The following is a 23912-nucleotide window of genomic DNA, read 5'->3' on the forward strand; positions in this document are numbered from 1 at the left end:
ATCCCACCCCTCTCCCGAACACCCTAGCATTTACTTCTTTTACAACCCCATCTATAAATATATTAAACAACCATGGTGACATTACACATCCCTGTCTAAGACCTACTTTTACCGGGAAGTATTCTCCCTCTCTTCTACACACCCTAACCTGAGCCTCACTATCCTCATAAAAGCTCTTTACAGCATTTAGTAACTTACCACCTATTCCATATACTTGCAACATCTGCCACATTGCTCCTCTATCCACTCTATCATATGCCTTTTCTAAATCCATAAATGCAATAAAAACTTCCCTACCTTTATCTAAATACTGTTCACATATATGCTTCAATGTAAACACTTGATCTACACATCCCCTACCCACTCTGAAGCCTCCTTGCTCGTCCGCAATTCTACATTCTGTCTTACCTCTAATTCTTTCAATTATAACCCTACCGTATACTTTTCCTGGTATACTCAGTAAACTTATTCCTCTATAATTTTTACAATCTCTTTTGTCCCCTTTCCCTTTATATAAAGGGACTATACATGCTCTCCGCCAATCCCTAGGTACCTTCCCCTCTTTCATACATTTATTAAACAAAAGTACCAACCACTCCAACACTATATCCCCCCCTGCTTTTAACATTTCTGTCATGATCCCATCAGTTCCAGCTGCTTTACCCCCTTTCATTCTATGTAATGCCTCACGTACCTCCACCACACTTACATTCTGCTCTTCTTCACTCCTAAAAGATGGTATACCTCCCTGGCCAGTGCATGAAATTACCGCCTCCCTTTCTTCCTTAACATTTAAAAGTTCCTCAAAATATTCTCGCCATCTACCTAATACCTCCCTGTCCCCATCTACTAACTCCCCTACTCTGTTTTTAACTGACAAATCCATACTTTCCCTAGGCCTTCTTAACTTGTTTAACTCACTCCAAAATTTTTTCTTATTTTCATTAAAATTTCTTGACAGTGCCTCTCCCACTCTTTCATCTGCTCTCCTTTTGCACTCTCTCACCACTCTCTTCACCTTTCTTTTACTCTCCATATACTCTGCTCTTCTTATAACACTTCTGCTTTGTAAAAACCTCTCGTAAGCTACCTTTTTCTCTTATATCACACCCTTTACTTCATCATTCCACCAATCACTCCTCTTTCCTCCTGCCCCCACCCTCCTATAACCACAAACTTCTGCCCCACATTCTAATACTGCATTTTTAAAACTATTCCAACCCTCTTCAACCCCCCCACTACTCATCTTTGCACTAGCCCACCTTTTTGCCAATAGTCGCTTATATCTCGCCCGAACTTCCTCCTCCCTTAGTTTATACACTTTCACCTCCCTCTTACTTGTTGTTGCCACCTTCCTCTTTTCCCATCTACCTCTTACTCTAACTGTAGCTACAATTAAATAATGATCCGATATATCAGTTGCCCCTCTATAAACATGTACATCCTGGAGCCTACCCATCAACCTTTTATCCACCAATACATAATCTAACAAACTACTTTCATTACGTGCTACATCATACCTTGTATATTTATTTATCCTCTTTTTCATAAAATATGTATTACTTATTACCAAATTTCTTTCTACACATAGCTCAATTAAAGGCTCCCCATTTACATTTACCCCTGGCACCCCAAATTTACCTACTACTCCCTCCATAACATTTTTACCCACTTTAGCATTGAAATCCCCAACCACCATTACTCTCACACTTGGTTCAAAACTCCCCACGCATTCACTCAACATTTCCCAGAATCTCTCTCTCTCCTCTACACTTCTATATATATATATATATATATATATATATATATATATATATATATATATATATATATATATATATATATATATATATATGGTATATATATATATGGTAAACAAGTTTACAAGAACACTGATGGCACAAGGAGATTATTAGCATATGTTACAAAAAACGCGATTCTAAAAGCTTAGAGATCTCCAGTGAATACTAGAAAGGACTGCCCTTCTAGCATCCAGCCTGTTACTGGGTTTTCGTAACAAGTAGTCAGTATCCTTGTCCAATTATCCATTAAAATTCAGTATTGTTTAATAGCGCTTTAGGATTACAACTGGTAGGCTACTAACTAGAGAAATTAAAATTTAATAAATTTATTAAGTAGTAAGTTGTCTAGAGGTATATTATCAAATTAAATTAATTACAGCAATCAAAATAAAATCAATCTCTCGAGTTCAATATTATTGTGCTGAAAGCACATATCACATTTATAATTCTTAAGTACCGTCAGGTACATTAACATTTAATAAGATATTACAAATATGTACAAGTGTGTGTATGCGTGTAAGTGCTCTTAAGTAGTTAGCTATGTCTCAAGACTCGAATAAGACTTAAACAAGTGACTGACAAAGTCCTCAAATAAACTAACTTCTTGACCGACTGGCAACCCGAACAGTCTGCTTGAACAACAAAGAATGCTAAGCCCAATAGCAATGCAATATCAAGCGACAGTGACACAGAATCAGGAACTGGGAAATAATATAACGACACTAAGTAGGGACCATCTGCAGATCCTCCACAAAAGTTACAACACTCCCATAATACTGAATCTTTGTTCAGCATAGGAAAAACACGACTGTGACAATACACAGAAACCAGTACAAAATTAGGTCAGAAGCTATAGCTAAGGACCTGAGATGTTCAGAGTGTCTATGTGACACACAACCTCAGTACAACGTCGAAAATCACTAAGTCTTTACAATGTTCTGTGAACAAAGTTCTACAGAACTAACAAGAATAATGAGACAGACAATCTGTCCAACCAGCAAGCGAGTCTCGAGCAGACTGTCAGACAGACAAGCTGTCCAACCAGCAAGCGAGTCTCCAGCAGACTGTCAGACAGACAAGCTGTCCAACCAGCAAGCGAGTCTCCAGCAGACTGAATACTTTTCGAGAGGTGAGGACACCCCCCCCCTCGATCACGTGATAGCTACGTGGACAACTGCAGCTCAGAAGCCGGCAGTATAACGAGCGACAAGCGATAATTACAGTAGTTTGACAATCAAGACTAACTGAGCACATTTTATATACATCCTAACAACATAAGCTAAATAACAATATAACAGTCAAATAATAATATAAAGTCATACATTTACGATTTAGCTATTATCGCAAATATAAGCAATATAAAATTATATGAAAAGATAATATACATTACATATATACATAATAATCATTGTAACCCATTCAGGGGTTGCAACAGCATAACATACAGAGCACAAAATACTAGAAGATTGAGAGATGCATAATACACAGTCGAATTTGTCAATACATAAATATTAAAAAGTTCATCCACTTCTTCAGCGCTAGGACGTGTACCTAGAATACAACAGGCATTGCGCCTCTGAATGGCAGCATCGAGATGCTGGAACACAAGACTAGGCGTTTTGGGATTCTTAGTTGTATTCCTGAATATTTATTCTAATTAATTTAAAAATGTGGACGAGCTCTTTCCCCATGAGCGGAGAGCCTTCGAACCTATGGGAGCAAACATGTAATGATGAGTAAGTTCCCTGTGTTTTCTAGATTTTTTGGACTCCCTGAAGCTGGCAGATGCATTTTTGCTTCTGCCAGCTTCGGGAAAAATGCATCTGAAGCAGGCACATGCATTTTTGCATCAGCCAGTGTGGATGTGTATGCGTAATCCAGTTTTCCCTGCTTGCCATCTGTCCAAGTTGGCAAGGTAATTGTATCTGGGGACTTTTGGCAGTCATCAGATCCTCATAGTGGGAGCTGCTCCTGCATTGCTGGGCATCCGGTTGTTGCAAGGCTTCTCTTGATGATGATGATGACTTCTTCATGCCTTGTGATCTTTCCCTCAGGCCTATTGCAAACGAGACCATGCTACACGAATCATTTTACTGATGAGCTGCTGCAAATACACCTGTGTACCTGTGTTGGGCGATAATATGGGCGACAAGGTGAAGTACATCACCAATACAAAGAGCCTGAGGGTCCAGTGGTGTACTTAGAGAGAAGCTATGGATGGCTAAGAGAAAAGCTCCTGGGTGGAACTCTCACTGCCGGGATTCACTGTCGACACTCAAGCGTAGTTGAGACTATTTTCTCTATCAGACTCGAGCACTGACTAACTCTTGGTCTAGTTGAGGAACCTGATAGAGCATTTCAGAGCCTGACTCCAACAATGAGCATTGAGTCGTGAACCCCAACATTGCCTCTTCATGTAGCTTTCTCTGGACGCCACACATGAAGACACTAATGCAGTAAGAATTATTTGTGATGTCTTGCAGACACAAATGCGTTGTAGTCTGGCAGTGTAGTTTGGTTCCACTGCCCATCTAGAGTAAACTAGAGCACTCTTGTTAATATTGATCTCAGGAAACTGTTTAACTCCTTTAGTTTTGGGTTGTCATATGAAAGTTCATATCTTAGGATATATGTCAGCCTGGGCATTCTCATGCAATTTGTTTAAAGGAACGAGGCATCATTGGCATTAGCCCTAGAGAGGCTCCAATTAGGATGTTCCCAGCAGGGGCAATGGTTAACGCACCTGGAAGTGAAAAATTCACTGTGTAATCACTGATTAAGATCTGTTGGATGTGACTCCTTTGTGAGTGCCAGTGTGCCTTCATCCACGAACTGGATGTTTAGTTCACTGCTTAAACTGATAGTGAGTTCTCGAACTGCTATGTAGAAGAGAAATGGAACAAGAAAGAGAGAAAGAAAGTGAGAAAGGATATCACTTCAAACGGATGTTAATATCACGTCTCTTTTCGGATTAAATGTGTTCTTGAAGTCATGTTTGAAAACATTGTCTTTAGGTAAGTTATTTATATACGCCCTCGCCACATGAATTGCTGTTTCGCTGCCTTGGGAGATCAGAAAGTCAAGCTGGTTTAGTTGTACTGAAGCAGCATGACGGCCTATGTCTTAATACATCTGACAGTTTAGCAACGAGGCGTTGAAGAGAGTTACCCACGACACTGGGTCTAATTCCTTCAGCTTTCTTTTTCAGCGCACAAAGTAATGCACTGAAAAGAATAGTTCAGTTTCACCACGAATGTAAATATATATGACGAATAGGTAACTTAAATAGTAACGCTCTTCTTGCCGAATAAGGCAAGCGAAATTTTGTGAATGTAATAATTTCGCAAAAATCATTCTGAACTTGTTTGTTTATTATTATATTATTGTAAACTTATCTAAAATATATTTAGTTGGATTAGGCTAAATTAAACTACGCTTGTTTTAATATGATAAGGTAAGTTTTCTAAGGTTCATTTGGTACAAATTTAATAATATTTACATTAACATAAATGAAAAAAAAAAACATATCTTTAAACGTATAACAGAAAATTTTAGAACGCACTTAATTTTAAATGAGTTCTTGCTAACTGACCAGTTTATATATATATATATATATATATATATATATATATATATATATATATATATATATATATATATAATACTCTTAACATAAATATTTATATATTTATGTTAAGAGTATTAGGTTTGGTGCTCTACTTAACCAAAAATATAGGGAAATTGAATTTGTTATGCAATAGAGAAGTGAAGGAGACACTTGTGTGATAGCCCGCTTATGTCTGCTGATGAAGTCCCTTCGTTATGTACACACACTGTAAGCCATCATTACGTACACATAATATGGTTATGCTTATGTACACACCCACAGTGTGGCCATCACTAACAGGGTTCCACACCCTGTGACACCTCCATCACCACAGTCGCCAAGGCAATCACACACACACAACCAGAACGTCTGGTCAGTATTGCCAGTATGAGATGTGATCAGTGATAGCACGAGGTGTGTGAAAGTCTACCTCAGCTCTTTTTATCGTCATCAATCATCATCGGGAAACACTAAAACCGTATGCTCACACAGCGTTAGGTTAGGTTTAGGTAAGGTTTGTCAGGAAACAGGACGAGTACTTCCTGACACGGGTCCTTGTCTTATGATGACCCTCAGCTGGAGCTTTTGGTCATCTGACCGAGGCCTTCCGCTAGTTTAACCTGCAGAAGGAAATTGCAGCTCCTGTTCCTTGGATCTACAACCCTTCACTAGTCGCGAGCCAACTTCTCTGAAGGGACTCCATTCAACTCCAGGACAACGGAGAAATTTAATTAAGGGAAAGGACTCTTGATTCAAGGAACTGGGGCGGCTCTTCCCTTAACTCTGATTGCTCCTAGATTCTCTAGGGACAGGGGTGTGACCCTTACGAGTTTGGCGTTTCCTCGTGAATGTAATAACGTTAGGTTGAGATGACAGTTCCATAGAGGTACGAGTTGTTTCAGTGTAGAGACTTGGAGAACTCTGTGTGTATATGTCATAGAGGTATATATCTCAGTGTATATACTCGAAAAGCTCTGTTTCTGAATGTGTACACAGAGAGGTGCGTCTTTCAACGTATACACCCATAGATATAGACGGGTTGGACATAATAATATAAATACCTTGTTCTAAAACATTTTTTATTTTCAATATGGAGTTGGTCCTCCATTTGCAGCTAAAACAGTACCAACTCGTCAAGGAATTAATTCATATAGCATTTTAATCTAGGGAAATTTGTATATCTCAGTGAATACTCATCGAATATACAGTGTGTATATATACAGTGTATATTCTCTTTCGAGTTTATCTCTATTTACCCAGAGATTTGCATATCTGTGAGAATATACAATGAGAGTCAAATTTGCATTATATATTAATGGTTACTAACGAGGATGACTGTGTCCTTAATGATAATAGCGGTTCTAGCCTAGCCAAACCTAATATAACCTAACCTAATCTAATCTGACATAATTTAACTTGACCTATCCCAACCCAAGCTGATCTAACCTCACCTAACTTGACCAAAACAATCCTGACATGACTTATCCTGACTTGACCTGAACTGACCTAAACTGCTCTAAACATATACATTAATGGTTCCTACCGCACACTGTAGCGGAGGTTCCAGCGGTGATCGACACAGGTTTTTACAACGGTGTCATCTGTGTGCTAGTGTGTGGAAGATCTGGTACAGTTGTGAGCCGTTGTGAGGAACACCCACTTCAGTGGAAACCTGTGTACTAGTGTGGGAAACACGCACTACAGTGGTGGCGCCTATGCACTAGTGAGACACTACAGTCACTACTTTTGTGTACAGATGGAACACTATAGTTGCTGTACCTGTGGACGGTCATATGTAGTACTTCATTTATTTCACCTGTGTACTGGTGTATGCAGCATTTCAGTTGCTGACCCTGTGCACTGTTGCAACAATACAATTGCTGAATCTGCGTACTGTTGCTGCACCTGTGTACTGGTGTAACACTACAGTTACAGCACCTGTGTACTGGTGTAACACTAGTTACGGCACCTGTGTACTGGTGTAACACTACAGTTACAGCACCTGTGTACTGGTGTAACACTACAGTTACAGCACCTGTGTACTGGTGTAACACTACAGTTACAGCACCTGTGTACTGGTGTAACACTAGTTACGGCACCTGTGTACTGGTGTAACACTACAGTTACAGCACCTGTGTACTGGTGTAACACTACAGTTACGGCACCTGTGTACTGGTGTAACACTACAGTTACAGCACCTGTGTACTGGTGTAACACTACAGTTACGGCACCTGTGTACTGGTGTAACACTACAGTTACAGCACCTGTGTACTGCTGTAACACTACAGTTACAGCACCTGTGTACTGGTGTAACACTACAGTTACAGCACCTGTGTACTTCTCATGTTTAGTGACTTTATGTCTCATGTCAACTCACCTTCATAAAGAATCATAGACTTTCAGACTTTCTTTTTAAGTAGTTAACCATTTACCTTAGTGAAAACTTCGTAAGAGGTCTCATAAACCTTAATAGTTAACTACTTAACACACACGAGAAACAAATCGTTGCTATAATAGCAAAGTGATAGATACAGTAATTCAGAAGGCCATGTGATAGAAGGAATTTATCTCACAGTGATAGTCTTTTGGGTTTTTATTTTTAAGTGAAATATCTGCATATCTCTCAGGCTACGAATATCTGGTGGTAATGATGGCATGGGTGTATGTGTCGTGGTTGTTGATAATGGAAGCGATGGCCGCTCACGCCAGCACATCCACGAATTTCGAAGAAATAAAATATCCAGTAAGTAGACCAGAGTTAAGGGATACGTCTTTATGTGCTGGCACAAAATAATGATACTGAATATATGTAATTTATTAGTATATGAGCAGGAAATGTTCACGGATATATCGGTGCTCCAACAGGATTCCCGATTGAGAGAAGACCTGCAGCAGCTGAGTGATGGACTGACTGAGGACAACCAATATTACTCTAGTCTCGTGCACTCTCGTTCACTCTATGATCAACAACTATCAATGTATGATCCTTTGTCTCTTCAAATTATGTTTGAAAGGATTTTGGAATTCAAGCTAATTAATACTGAAGTACAAATATGCCCGTGTTTTCCTAAAACGTAGCTTAGATACAGTTTTGTTATGGTGAGGTGCATCATGCATGATACTAGATGGGTCATGCATGGTACTAGATGGGTCATGCATGGTACTAGATGGGTCATGCATGGTACTAGATGGGTCATTGATGTCGAACACATTATACAAGAAGACTTACTCGTAAGGGGTTCTTTGATGCTGTTGAAAGGCTTTCCGGACCAAATCTGCCTCCATGAATATGATGACACTATTCACTAAGATGTTTATGGATATTTCAGAGCGGCCGACTGTGCTGACCACCTGATGGGCGGGGCCATCACCAGCGGTGTATATTACATCTACCCCTTCACGTGAGTACTTTCACTCAAGGGGAAACTCACTGAGTACCACCACTCTGACTAGCCCCTGTTACGTCAGTTCCACGGTGAATACTTTCACTTTAGTAATTATTATTTTTGGCTACCCTAAGGTACCTTAGGTGAAAAAACTGATTTCTTAGACTCTAATTCCCGTTTAACACTCTTGTCTTGTGAATCCTGTTGACCCTTCTACTGGTGGCTTTCAGCACCCCAAGTGCACCAAGTAGTTGTGGTACTGGTAGGTACCTATGTCTCACAACCACACGCACAGTAGGTAGTAATGATAGTTACCTGTGTGTCACCACCATAGGTGTAGCTGCAGAAAGCCGGTGCCGGTGTGGTGTGACATGGAAACTGACGGAGGCGGGTGGACGGTGTTCTTGACGCGGCAGACACAAGACTCTCAAGTAGACTTCAACCGATGGTGGCAGGAATACAAGAGCGGTTTCGGCGACCCTCACGGAGAATACTGGCTTGGTGGGTTTGTACACTTCTTCTGCAATTTTAATGCAAAGGACAGTTTTATTGTATTTCATGAAGCGTTAACAAGGTAGAGGCAAAACACCTCGTTGTTAATGATAAGATATCTAAAATCTTGAGACTGTATCCACATCTTCAGTCGACTAGATGAACGAACTGTCTTATAGAAATTACAACCCAGTTATGACTATTTTTTTAATTTACAATAAGAAATAATTATTTTTTGAGATTGCATTCCTTACTGTACTGTGTACAACAACAATATGAATTGTAATATTGTAATATTTCTGTCTAGTGATATAGCAATGGTCACTGGGGGCCTTACAAAGACTCACTGTGACGGTTCAGAGGATGAGCTGCCGGTGAACGAACTAGCCAGTAAGGCGAAACAACTAATTAGAGTCTTCGCTAATAGCAGCTATTAGTGATCAAATAATTATATAATGCAGACGTTGATGAGTAATGCATGTTTTCACTTGACTTTTTTTATTTTTTAAATCATAGCAACTTTGTCTATGTAAATAAAAAAATGCCTTTTTTCTTATGGAAGGAAACGAACATCTTCACCAAATGACGTCTTCACGAAGTTACTCAGTAAGAGTTGACTTTACCAGTGATGCTGGAGTTAGTTATTATCTCTACAGGACCTTCATTAAGGTGGCTAGCGAGGCTGAGAGGTGAGTGTGTGTGTGTGTGTGTATGTGTACTCACCTAATTGTACTCACCTAATTGTACTCGCCTAATTGTGGTTGCAGAGGTCAGACTCAGCTCCTGGCCCCACCTCTTTACTGACCGCTACTGGGTCCTCCCTCTTCCTGGTCCATGAGCTTTATCATACCTTGTCTTAAAACTATGTATGGTTCCTGCCTCCACTACATCGCAAGCCAGACTATTTCACTTCCTAACAACTCTGTGGCTGAAGATATACTTAATAACATCCCTTTGACTCATCTGAGTCTTCAGCTTCCACTTGTTACCCCTTGTTTCTGTGTCCCATCTCTGGAACATCCTGACTCTGTCCACTTTTTCTATTCCACGCAGTATTTTGTATATCGTTATCATGTCTTCCCTGACCCTCCAGTCCTCCAGTGTCGTCAGACCGATTCCCCTTAGCTCTGGAACTAGCCTTGTTGCAAACCTTTGCACTTTCTCTAATTTCTTGACGTGTTTGACCAGGTGTGGGTTGCAAACTGGTGCTGCGTACTCCAGTATGGGCCTGACGTACACAATGTATAAAGTCTTGAACGATTCCTTACTGAGGTACCGGAACGCTATTCTCAGGTTTGCCAGGCGCCCATATGCCGCAGCAGTTATCTGGTTTATGTGTGCTTCTGGCGACGTACTCGATATTATACTCACTCCTAGATCCTTCTCCTTGAGTGAGGTTTGCAGTCTTTGGCCTCTTAGCCTATACTCTGTCTGCAGTCTTCCTTGCCCTTCTCCGATCTTCATGACTTTGCATTTGGCGGGGTTAAATTCTATGAGCCAATTGCTGGACCACGCGTCCAGCCTGTCCAGGTCTCTTTGTAGACCTGTCTGATCCGCATCTGATTTAATTCTCCTCATTAATGTGACGAATGGTTTTGAAAACCGACAAGTTGAAGATTGAGACACTTATGCAACATATGGGAATCTTTATTGAGGAAACGTTTCGCCACACAGTGCCTTCATCAGTCCAACCTTTGGACGAAGACCTACTTCGACTAGTGGATGGTACTACTATGACCCCGCTTCCTCCTGCTTCGCCTCACCTGACTACAGTATATAAGCCACGTCTACGTCCTTATGCCGTACATTCAACAAGATTTATGGACTGAACACATCGACTCCAGGCTGAGGGACTGATTACCTCAAACTCCTCCTCTCCTTACACCTTTCTACTTTGTATTGGACTGATGAAGGCACTGTGTGGCGAAACGTTTCTTCAATTAAGATTCCCATATGTTGCGTAAGTGTATCAGCCTTCTCCTCATTAACTTCACATCATCTGCGAACAGAGACAATTCTGAGTTTATCCCTTCCATCATGTCGTTCACACATACCAAGAACAGCACTGGTCCCAGGACTGACCCCTGTGGGACCCCGCTCGCCACAGGCGCCCACTGTGATACTTGATCACGGACCATGACCCTCTGTTGCCTCCCTGTTAGGCATTCTCTGATCCATTGCAGTGCCCTTCCTGTTATATGTGTGCCTGATCCTCTAGCTTCTGTACTAATCTCTTTTGAGGAACTGTGTCGAAGGCCTTCTTGCAGTCCAAGAAAATGCAATCAGCCCACCCCTCCCTCTGATTTCTTACTTCAGTTACCTTGTCATAAAACTCTAGTAGGTTTGTGACACAGGATTTGCCTTCCATGAATCCGTGCTGGCTGTCGTTTATAATCTTACTCCGCTCCAGGTGCTCCACCACTCTCCTCCTGATGTTCTCCATGAATTTGCATACTGTACACGTCAGTGACAGTGGTCTATAGCTTTCTTAAAGATGGGGACTACATGTGCCGTCTTCCATACTTCAGGTAGTTGCCCAGTTTTAATGGAAGTGTTGTAGATTTTGGTCAGTGGCATATACAGTATCTCTGCTCCTTCTCTAAGGACCCATGGAGAGATGCTGTCAGGTCCCACCGCCTTTGAGGTATCAAGGTCACTTAGGAGCTTCTTCACCTCCTCCTCAGTTGTGTGTATTTCATCCAACACTTGATGGTATATCCCTTGTTGGTGTACCCCACTGTTTTGTCTTCCAAGTGTCCCTTCAGCGTCCACTGTAAATATTTCCTGAAATCTCATGTTGAGCTCCTCATATACTTCTTGGTCATTTCTTGTGAGCTTCCCACCTTTCCTCAGCCTGATTACCTGGTCCTTGACTGTTGTCTTCCTCCTGATGTGGCTGTAAAGCAGTTTCGGGTCACACTTGAGTTTCGATGCTATGTTGTTTTCGTACTGCCGCTGAGCCTCCCTCCTTATCTGTGCATACTCGTTTCAGGCTCGTCAACTAATCTCTCTATTTTCCTGAGTCCTTTGCCTTCTGTACTTTTTCCATTCTCTAGAGCACTTAGTTTTTGTCTCCCTACACCTTCGGGTAAACAAGGGCTTGTTCTGTTCTTTCCATTATTTCTGTTACCCTTGGGAACAAACCTTTTCTTTCCCTCCTTGCATTTTGTTGTTACGTAGTCCATTTTGTTTACTGACTTTCCTACCAACTCTCGGTCCCACTGAACCTCCTGCAGGAAGGTCCTCATACCCGTGTAGTCCCCTCTTTATAATTTGGCTTTTCTCTTTCTACTCCTGTTATCCTGTTCACTTGTAGCTCTACGATGTATTCAAAGCTCAGAACCACGTGGTCACTAGCTCCAAGGGGCCTTTCACATGTGATGTCCTCAATGTCTGAGCTACTCAGGGTGAACACAAGATCCAGTCTTGCTGGTTCATCCTCCCCTCTCTCTCTGGTAGTGTCCCTAACATGATGCATGAGGTTTGCCAGTACCGCATCCATCATCTTGGCTCTCCATATTCCGGGACCCCCATGTGTGTGAGTGTATATGTGTGTGTGTGTGCATACTCACCTACTTGTATTCAGCTACTTGCGGTTCCAGGGGTCGAGTCACAGATCTTGGCCCCGCCTTTTCACTGGTCGCTAGTAGGTCACTCTTCTTGCTCCATGAGCTTTATCATTCCTCTTCTTAAAGCTATGTATGAATCCTGCCTCCACTACATCACTTCCCAGACTATTCCACTTCCTGACAACTCTGTGGCTGAAGAAATACTTTCTAACATCCCTGTGATTCATTTGAGTCTTCAGCTACCAACTGTGACCCCTTGTTGCTGTGTCCCATCTCTGGAACATCCTGTCTCTGTCCACCTTGTCGATTCCTCTCAGAATTTTATGTCATTTATCATATCCCCCCTATCTCTCCTGTCCTCCAGTGTCGTCAGGTCGATTTCCGTTAACCTATTCTCGTTGGACATGCCCCTTAGCTCCGGTTCTAGTCTTGCTGCAAACCTCTGCACTTTCTCTAATTTCCCTACATGCATGCATTCCAAACTGGTGCTGTGTACTCCCATATAAGCCAGACATTCAAGGTGTACAGAGTCCTGAACGATTCAAGATGTCGAATGCTATTTTTAGGTTTATTAGGTACCCATATGCTGCAGCAGTTATTTGGTTGATATGTGCCTCAGGAGATGTGTCCGGTGTTATACTCACCCCAAGATCCTTTTCCTTGAGTACTTTTTGTAGTCTCCGGCCCCCTAGTTTATACTCTGTCTACGGTCTTCTTTGTCCTTCCTCAATCTTCATAACTTTGCATTTGGTGGGGTTGAGCTCCAGGAGCCAGTCTCCGGACCAGACCTGTAGCCTGTACAGATCCCTTTGTAGCTCCGCCTGGTCCTCGTCCAATTGAATTCCTCATTATCTGCAAACAGGGACACTTCTGAGTCGACTCCTTCCATCATGTCGTTCACATACACCAGAAATAGCACCGGTCCTGGGACTGACCCCTGTGAAACCCTGCTCATCAAAGGCGCCCACTCTTGTGTGGAACTGTGTCAAAAGCCTTCTCACAATCCAAGAAAACGCAATCTACCCACCCCTCTCTCTTGTCTTACTGCTGTCACCCTGTTATAGAACTCCAATAGGTTTGTGACACAGGATTTCCCGTCCCTGAAACCGTGCTGGCTGTTTCTGATGAGCTCATTGCTCTCTAGGTGCTCCACCACTCTTCTCCTGATAATCTTCTCCATGACTTTGCATATATGTCAGTGACACTGATCTGTAGTTTAAAGCTTCGTGTCTGTCTCCTGTTTTAAAAATTGGAACTGCATTTGATGTCTTCTGTACCTCAGGTAGTTGCCCTGTTTCGATAAATGTGTTGAAGATTGATGTTAGTTGTACACATAGTGCCTCTGCTCCCTCTCTCAGGACCCATTTAGAGATGTTATCCGACCCCATCGCTTTTGAGGTATCTAGTTCACTTAGCAGCCTCTTCACTTCTTCCTTGGTTGCATGTATTGTGTCCAACAGTTGATGGCGTACCCCACCTCTCTGTCTTTCTGGAGTCCCTTCTGTCTCTTCTGTGAACACTTCTTTGAATCTCATGTTGAGCTCCTCACATACTTTACGGTTATTTCTTGTGATCTCTCCTCCTTCCTTCTTCAGCGTGATTACCTGGTCCTTGACTGTTGTTTTCCTCCTGATGTGACTGTACAACAGCTTGGGTCAGATTTGGCTTTCGTTACTATGTCATTTTCGTATTGTCGTTGGGCTTCCCTTCTTACCTGTGCATATTCATTTCTAGCTCTGCTACTGCTCTCCTTATTCTCCTAGGTCCTTTGCCTTCTATACTTCTTCCATTTTCTAGTACACTTGGTTTTGGCCTTTCTACACTTTTGGGTGAACCAAGGGCTCGTCCTGGCCTTCTCGTTATTTCTGTTAACCTTGGGTACAAGCCTCTCCTCAGCTTCCATGCATATTGTTGTCACATATTCCATCATCTCCTTTACTAACTTCCCTGCCAGTTCTCTGTCCCACTGAACTCCGTGCAGGAAATTCTGCATGCCTGTATGGTCCCCTCTTGAGTAGTTTGGCTTCATTCGTCCTGCCCTTCCTGCTTCCCTCTCCACTTGTAGCTCTACTATGTATTCGATGCTCAGAATCACGTACTCACTGGCCCCGAGGGATCTCTCATATGTGATGTCCTCAATATTTGCACTACTCAAGGTGAATACTAGGTCCACTCTTTCTGTGTGTGTGTGTGTGTGTAGTATTTTCTTTCTTTTACAGGTGCCGACGGTACTATTACAGGTGAAGACAGCGTAGTATTACGGGTGTATACAGCACAGTGTTACAACTGTATACAGCGCAGTATTACAGACGTAGACAACGCAATATGACAAGTGTATACAGTGCAGTATTACAGGAGCAGACAGCGTAGTATTACAGGTGTAGACAGCATAACATCACAGGTGTAGACAGTATAGTATTACAGGCGTAGACAGCGCAATATTACAGGTGTGGACAACGCAGTATTGCAGGTGTAGAAGCGCACAATTGCAGGTGTAGAATTACAGTTGTAAACAACGCAATATTACATGTGTAGACAACGTAATAAGATTAATAATATCGCAGCTTTACAAAGCTTAGTAATATAGAGAGCTTAAAGTGTAGAAAACTAAACATGGCAGCTTTGAAGAGCTTAGAATAACACGTGTAGAGAGATTGCTAACACAGCTTTAGAGGTTAACAGTGCAGGTTTAGAGAGCTTAAAGTTATATTGCGTAGTATTACAGGTGTAAAGAACTCAACCGTCTACATACGTAGACGGTTTAATATTACACGTGTAGGCAGGTAAACGTTATTAATGTAGATGTAGCATTACACTGTAATGTAACATTACTGTTACAGGTGTGGAGGTTTACCATCACAGTTATAGAGAGCGTAGCATCACAGGTGTAGAGAGCGTAGCATCACAGGTGTAGAGAGCGTAGCATCACAGGTGTAGAGAGCGTAGCATCACAGGTGTAGAGAGCGTAGCATCACAGGTGTAGAGAGCGTAGCATCACAGGTGTAGAGAGCGTAGCATCACAGGTGTAGAGAGCGTAGCATCACAGGTGTAGAGAGCGTAGCATCACAGGTGTAGAGAGCGTAGCATCACAGGTGTAGAGAGCGTAGCATCACAGGTGTAGAGAGCGTAGCATCACAGGTGTAGAGAGCATAGCATCACAAGTGTTTTTCTCACAGGTACGGGTTGTCTCTGGGCGCTGTTGCCTCTTATAACACCTCAACTGGCTGCTTCGCCACCTCCGGCAGCCCGTCCTTCAGCACCAAGGACCAAGACTACGACTCTGCTACTGGTACGTCATGTACTGTACGTGATCAGTGTAAATACTGCATCTCATTACAATTTCTTTTCTCTAGGCGCAAAACCACTAACAAAAGTACATGTAAGTGGTCATGCTGGTCGGGAAACTACATATTATTATTGATATTAGTGGCTAATGTATTAGTGGTGATGCTTGTGCTTAAACCACACATTATCAGTGATACTGATGGCTAAAATACTCATTACGGATGGTGTGGCTACACTATACATTATCAGTGATACTGGCGGCTAAAGTACTCATTAGAGGTTAGTCTAATGGCTTAACTACACATTATCGGTAGCTAAAATACTCATTAGGGGTGATACTGATGGCTAAACTATGCGTTAGCAGTGGTACTGGTGGCTAAACTTCACGTTAGCAGTGATAATGTTGGCTAAAATATTCATTTGCAGCGACACTGGTAGCTAAACACCTCTGACCTCCATGCTCACCCTCCCTCTTCTCGCTCTCTCACGCTGTATATATGAAATATTCACGGTAAACAAGTTGAGAGTGTCACAAGTATAACCTTTACCTATGACACTGCACATCATATATTGTAGCAGCCATAGAAGCATCATATAAACCTACACATATTTTAGGACAGACGGAAAGGTTATAGGGAGAGTCTAATAACCTATAAGGGTTTTAAGGTCTGTTAGTTGCCATTTCAGAGACTGTATTGAAGAATATCCGACGTATTACCTTTATTTGTTGCATAACTTTTCTTAAGTGTATTTATAAGGAACTTTTTTTTTTATATTTTATTTAAAAACAACATACACATGATACAAGCCGACAATTAGCAAATCCAAAACCGTGACAGACAATGTCAGTACACACACAATAAACAAAAAAAACATTTTAACATATTGATATAACGAAATTCTACCGTAAGAAACCCAACCCGTTTACGGAAAAAAAAAACATACCGACTACAAAATAGAACGTCGGAGTCATAAAACATGTAGGAATAAGTCCTATAATCATGTATATATGTATATACATACACATGCACATATACACATACATGTATGTGCACATATGTTCTTACAGCACAGACTGGATTATACTAGAACAAACAAACAAACAAAAAAAAAGACATCACTAAAAAAAAAACTAGACAAACTAAATACATAACATCCAAAACAGAAGTGGCAGACAATGTCAGGTACACACAAAAAACATTGTAACACATTGATATAACAAATTCTACTAAAATAACCCAACCAACCGACTTCCAAACAAACAGTCGGAGTCATTATAAAACATGTAGGAATGAGTCCTACAAACATATATATATGTATACATATACGCATGCATATACACACATACGTGTATGTGCATTTGTTCGTACAGAACAAACTGGATCATACATAGAAATAAAGCTCTAAATGACTTTTCACCAAATAAACTAAAAAAATATTACATCCAATGATAGAACTATACCTAAGACATTGGTTCCCACAAACACACCTACACACACACAAAATTAATGTTACTGATTAACACTCAATATATAATATGACCTTCCAGTCAAATGAAGGGTATATATAAACCCCATCAAATACTTTTATATTTTCGTACATAGGTCATTTTGTACCCATTCAATACGATAAAAAAGAGACGTATGACAAGGATAAATCTAACATCAGATTCGAATGTATAAAACATATCCTCACAATATACATATAAATATAAACCCCCTATATAAAATGGTTCTTATAACAATAAGAGAAAAAACAGAAAATCACATACTACTTTTGACTCTGTGATTTTACAAAATTCATAAAGGTCTACATACCCCGGAGCCCCCGACGGCTCCCTGCAAAAAAAACGTTACCCACATCTACCACCTTGCAAACCAATCAACCTTCCTCATCAAGCTTCCAATCACTCCAAGAGGACACACCACTGAAGAGACCAACCCCTTGCCTCTCACCCCGTCACCAAACGGAGTAGACGTTCAACAGTAAGTTCACGATATCCCTCCGGAAAACTAATTACCCACCTTCCCCCATATAATTGTTTGTTCCTACATGCTGTCCTATAAAAACACGCCGCCAACGCTTTTATCCTAATGTTTCCCTCCACCTCCCTCATCCCCCAAGAAACATGCAAGTAATCAACTATTACGTATCTGATAGCCCTCCCCACCTCTTTGGGTACCCCTCCCATATCTAACATTAAAGCCCTGAGGGTTGATATCTGTCCCCCCCCCAATAAAAAGAAAACCCTCTTCAACCACAATCTTACCACCTCCAAAGCAGAACAAAAATATACTACATGAAAAGCCGTTTCAACTTCCCCACAAAAACCGCATGATGCCTCTCTCACAAAACCCATTCGTCTTAGCACCTCTTTCGATGCTAACGTCCCCATAAGAAATCTATAAACTAATTCCCTCGCTCTTGCCGGTATTCTTAATTTACTAAATTCCACCCATATCACTCTCCAATCATATGTGGGATACACTGCCATCCCTTGCATTGATTCCTGACGACGACCCACACCCACTAACCGTTTTACCTTGAGTTTTTTAACATTGCGTACCTTTAACATAAACCGCAACATATCTTCACACTCCACTAAGTCCCTGCCACCCCACCATTTGCGGATATCCCCCATCACCTCCCCCACCCGAAGACCCCTTTCCCCCGCTGCCCGAATATACCTCTGCTTCACATATAGCGCCTTCACCCTAGACCCTAATGCCATCAATCCCAATCCTCCCTGTCTTACCGCAGTCATTACCACATCTTTACCCAACCACGCCCTCCCAAAACCCCACACATACCTTAAGGCTCTTCTTTGTAATTCCATAATATCCTGACTTCTTAAGGGGTAAATTTCCGCCACTCCCCACACCTTACTATAAATCAGCGTATTTACCACCACAACCCTTTGATGCAAGGTTACATCCCCGGCCCTTAGACTCCTGAGCCTACTCAAAGCTCTGTCCATTACCATTTCTGAATTAACCCTCCTGCTCTCCTGTACATCTGCTAAATACAAAATCCCACAAATCTTTAGCCTATCTACAGTTATCCAGCCAAACTCCTCCCCCAAGGTCCCTCCTACCCAATTGCCTACCTCCAACAACCGTGATTTCTGCTTATTAACTCTCATCCCAGTAGCATTCCCAAAAATCTCAATTACCCTTCCCACTTTACTTAAATCTTCTATCTCATTAAGTAAAACAGTTGTATCATCTACATAACCAACAATATTCCCACAAAATCCACCTCTCTCCCCCATCCTTCCCATCCCACCATCAACCAGAACATAGAAAGGATTCTGCATACATGCAAAGAGTATTTGGGAGAGTGGACACCCCTGCCTTAAACCCCTCCCCATGCTTACTGAACTACCCAACCTACCATTTACCTGTACTCTCATCGATGCATTCTCATACAATGTCCTCACCCATCCAACCACCCTCCCTCCAAAACCCATTCTCACCATACTCTCAAACAAAAAGTCCCTATCCACATAATCATAAGCTTTCTCCCAATCCAGACCTAGAATACCTCCCTTACTACTACCCTCAAGGAAATCCCGAATACGTCCATGACCTACCCGCATACTCCTCCCCGGGATACCAAATTGTCCCCCATGTATCACCGACCCCATGACCTTCTTCAGTCTATTACCCAAAATTTTCGCAAAAACCTTGTAATCTGCACACATCAAAGATATTGCTTGGTAAGCACTCAACTCTCTACCCCCCCTCTTCTTTGGCACCAAAACTATGACACCCGTACTTTGCGATGTGCCCAACTTCCCACTAGTTAACATATGATCCAATAGCCTAACAAAGCACTGCCTAATACACCCCCAATGTGCTCTATAAAAATCATTTGGTATACCGTCTATCCCTGGTGTTTTCCCGGTACTCATCCCGAAAACTGCCTCTTCCACCTCAACCTCACTTATACCAACCTCCAACCCCACTCTATCCTGCTCACTTAAAATGCTATGGAACCCCCCTTCAAAAATACCCTCCCAGGAACCCCCCTCCCTCCAACTCCATTTCTCCCTAAACCAACTATCAGCATAGAGACTCATACTTTCAGTATTGGATAGGACTCGACCCACTGGATACCCTCCCACCCCAGGGCTTGTCTCCAATTGTAGAATGGTGGTTACACTCTGTCGGTCCCTAAATTTACGTAAAACAAACCCAGACGGCTTATCACCCCACAATACATCCTCTAACCCCGCCCTAACCCTAATTGCATCAAACCTATCATTGTGTATTTCAGCGATCCTGCTCCGCAGACTGTCCATGTCATCCCTCCTACCACCTCCCCCAACATAACAATCTTGCAACTGTCCCTCCAGATAATTTTGCAACCCAAAACGCCACCTCGCCTCTTCCCGTCCCCTAACCTTAAAAAAATTCGCTATTCCCGGTTTTGCCTGCATTTCCCACCAATCTAACAGATCTATCTCCCTGTCCCTAGCCTCCCAAAAAGGCAACCACCAATCACTGAAAAAAGGCCCCTCCTCCTCCTCCTTGAGAAGCCTTACATTTAATTTCCAGTACCCAGAATAAATACGCACCACTCCATCCCACATCAAATCTGCTATTACCGCTCTGTGATCCGAAAACCCCACATCGAAGGTTTGCACCCTCACAACATCTATACCCTGCTTAATATAAATTCTGTCCAATCGCGCTTCATATCCCCTACGGACGAACGTGTGCTCCACTAGGTATCCCCCCCTCCCCACCACATCAACAACCCCAATATCTCGCAATACATCCCTCAGCACACTCAGCACACAACCCGCCCCTCTCGGTTCGACATCACCACTCCTAATCACACAATTCCAATCACCACCTATTACTGTTATAGCAGGCAAACCTCTCAAGTGATACAGCAATACCTCTCTGACAAAATCTACTTTTACCCTGGTATTGCTAGTTGCTGGCATGTAAACTCCTACAAAACTAGCTCGACTCTCACCCCAGACACCATCCACCCTCACGACCCTCCCACCCCCCCCCCCTCTTCCCAGCCGATGACACGCAAGGGGCTGGTCTCCTTTATCGCCACTGCTACCCCACCTTTCAATTGCAAACCACTGGTAACATACATCCGATATCCTTTTAACCGCAACACACAACCAGCCCTATGATTATGCTCTTGCAAAAAGCAAATATCTACATCAAACCGCCGTAAAAACCACTCCAACCAAACTTTCTTAACCTCAGTCTTAAGTCCATTGACATTAAGCGTGACACTTCTGAAAATTATAGAAGTGGCGGCTTTCCCCTATGCCGCTGGGATTTACTCGCTGCACTTTTCACATTACGTATTCCCTTACCACTCGAGTTATCCTGTGCAGTCACCTCCCCCCTCCCTCTCCCACTGTGCAACTCAGGCGCACCTCTAGCACTATGTGGCATCGGCTCCACAACCGCAGCCCATGACTTCTTCCCCGGCCTCTGCCCCGGGGTAATAACCTCGTCTATCTCTGATGCCGCAGTTCTTTTTCTAGAATTTCCACTTACACACATCTCACCCTCAGACGAATCCTCCTGGTGTACCTCCACGGCCACCACACACTCCAGCCTTTTCTTACTCAAGTCTTTCTCCACAATTTGTTGTCCCTCCAGCTCTCCAACTTCACATAAACTGAGGACACCTTCTACACCGGGCTCATCCCCATCCAAAAAATCCTTGATGACATCTGCCAGTAAACCCTCCTGAGTCGAAGCTTCCTGGACTAAAGACTCCTCAGATAACACCTTCGACTCCCCCGACTCCCCTGGGATAGTGACACACGTCTCCTCCTCCGCCACCTCCCGGTCGACCTCCTTGCTCCAGAGATCAGGCCTCCGGCCTCCAGAGGCAACAGAGCCAGGCACCAAATCACACGACTGTTGAATCACAATCGGCGTTTCCAGAATTCGAGGAGCCTGCCTCCTAGGACACTGGGCTGCCATGTGCTCATAAGAGCTGCACAGACGACATGTTTTTCTCTGACCCGCATAGTACACATAAACCTGTGTTCTACAACCGGTCATCGTTACATAGGATGGTATAGGCCTTGTTAAAGACATTTTAAGGGTGTAAGAACCTTCCGGCATTCCTTCATATGGACCATCCCTCCATACCCCCATGGTTGCAGAATGCACTGTCCCATAACTGCGAAAAAACTCCTGTAGTCCATACGCCGTAGCCTCGAAGGGTACATTCCGTACCTTCACCCATGTGTAGTACTTAGAAACATCATGTAACACAACATCCATCGCTGAATTCACACTCATGCGTTGTTCCTGGTACTGCTCGACAATTCTTGTGTAGAAGCCGGCTCTCAGAAATTTCACGAAGATTCTTGACAAACCATTAAGAGCGACTCCATATAATTCCTCGTTGGGGATACCATATGTGTCCCTGATGATGTTAGGGAGAAGTACGTTCATCGTATCTCCACTTAACGTACCACGAACCAGCTCTATGCAGATAGTATTTACTCTCCGTACTGTATGTTCAGCCATTTTGATATCCCAAAATGAGCAGCGCACGTCCACACTACTCAATGGTTGTTGATGTACTGTGGTAGCTCGCCTGAAAAACAGCAGAGGGGTGCTGGGCACAACCGCACTCCACCGTAGTCAGGCAGCGAATGAATGATAATTATAGACCTAACGATATATTATTATGCCACATTTTGATATTTTAGTTTCATAAGGAAGAAAAAGGCACAATACCGTGGCTGGAACGATACACAATAACCTCACATAGGAGAGTGGAGGTTATGACGATGTTTCGGTCCGAATTAGATCATTTACCAAGTGACATACTGTGACTTTGTAAAAAGTTAAGTCGGACCGAAACATTGTCGTAAGCTCCTCTCTCCTATGTGCGGGTTATTTGTGTACAGTTTCCTAGTTCAATAATATCTAATTATAAACATTTATCAATGCCAGTGTATCTGCAAGAGCAATACACGAAAAGTAAAGTTTGAATAATCGATTATGCTAAAAACTTCTTTCCCTCACGATCTGTAACCACAGGTAACTGCGCCGTGACGAAGGGTGGTGGCTGGTGGTACTACAATTGTCTCTACAACAACCCCACCTCGCCCTATAACAGCGGTCTAAGTTTTACCTGTTATCCCAAGAGAGTGATTAAACTGTCCAAACTTCAGGTCAAGATTCGACCCACAGCCTTTAATTCTTCCCTCTGCCGGAGCTGCTATCAGTAACGGCCGACAGTGGCACTCTAGGCTGGCTTATGGCACCTCTCAGCCTGATGAGGGATCGCATTATGTACAATGGATATAATATGAATAATAATCTGCTTAAATTATAATATATATATATATATATATATATATATATATATATATATATATATATATATATATATATATATATATATATATATATATATATATATATATATATATATATAATATATATATATATATATAATATATATATATAATATATATATATATATATATATATATATATATATATATATATATATATATATATATATATATATATATATATATATATATATATATATATATTTATTTTATTTTATTAACACATCGGCCGATTCCCACCAAGGCAGGGTGGCCCAAAAAAAGAAAAACTTTCATTATCATTCACTCCATCACTGTCTTGCCAAAGAGGTGGTTTACGCTACAGTTTTTAAACTGCAACATTATCACCCCTCCTTCAGAGTGCAGACACTGTACTTCCCAACTCCAGGACTCAAGTCCGGTCTGCCG

General features: G+C 42.1%; 1 protein-coding gene across 1 annotated transcript; it reads left to right on the forward strand.

Annotated features, from left to right (window-relative positions):
* The first annotated feature begins 5886 nt into the window (after positions 1-5886).
* Positions 5887-23485, forward strand: LOC128689489 (ficolin-2-like). The gene is made up of 8 exons (XM_070086423.1): positions 5887-5907; positions 8037-8152; positions 8275-8387; positions 8739-8810; positions 9130-9296; positions 9850-9976; positions 16033-16145; positions 23185-23485. Exons 2-8 carry the CDS (start codon positions 8057-8059, stop codon positions 23373-23375), a joined length of 879 nt encoding a protein of 292 aa, XP_069942524.1. The 5' UTR covers positions 5887-5907; positions 8037-8056; the 3' UTR covers positions 23376-23485.
* Positions 23486-23912: the final 427 nt, after the last annotated feature.

The sequence above is a fragment of the Cherax quadricarinatus genome, chromosome 18 (genome assembly GCF_038502225.1).
Source record: "Cherax quadricarinatus isolate ZL_2023a chromosome 18, ASM3850222v1, whole genome shotgun sequence".
NCBI lineage: Eukaryota > Metazoa > Arthropoda > Malacostraca > Decapoda > Parastacidae > Cherax > Cherax quadricarinatus.

Excerpts from the sequence above, each read along its gene's own strand:
- LOC128689489 (XM_070086423.1), top strand. The coding sequence starts at position 8,057 with ATGATGGCATGGGTGTATGTGTCGTGGTTGTTGATAATGGAAGCGATG. Across the intron at positions 8,153-8,274 it reads TCGAAGAAATAAAATATCCA|GATTCCCGATTGAGAGAAGA; the intron begins GTAAGTAGACCA and ends GTGCTCCAACAG. Across the intron at positions 8,811-9,129 it reads TATTACATCTACCCCTTCAC|GTGTAGCTGCAGAAAGCCGG; the intron begins GTGAGTACTTTC and ends TCACCACCATAG.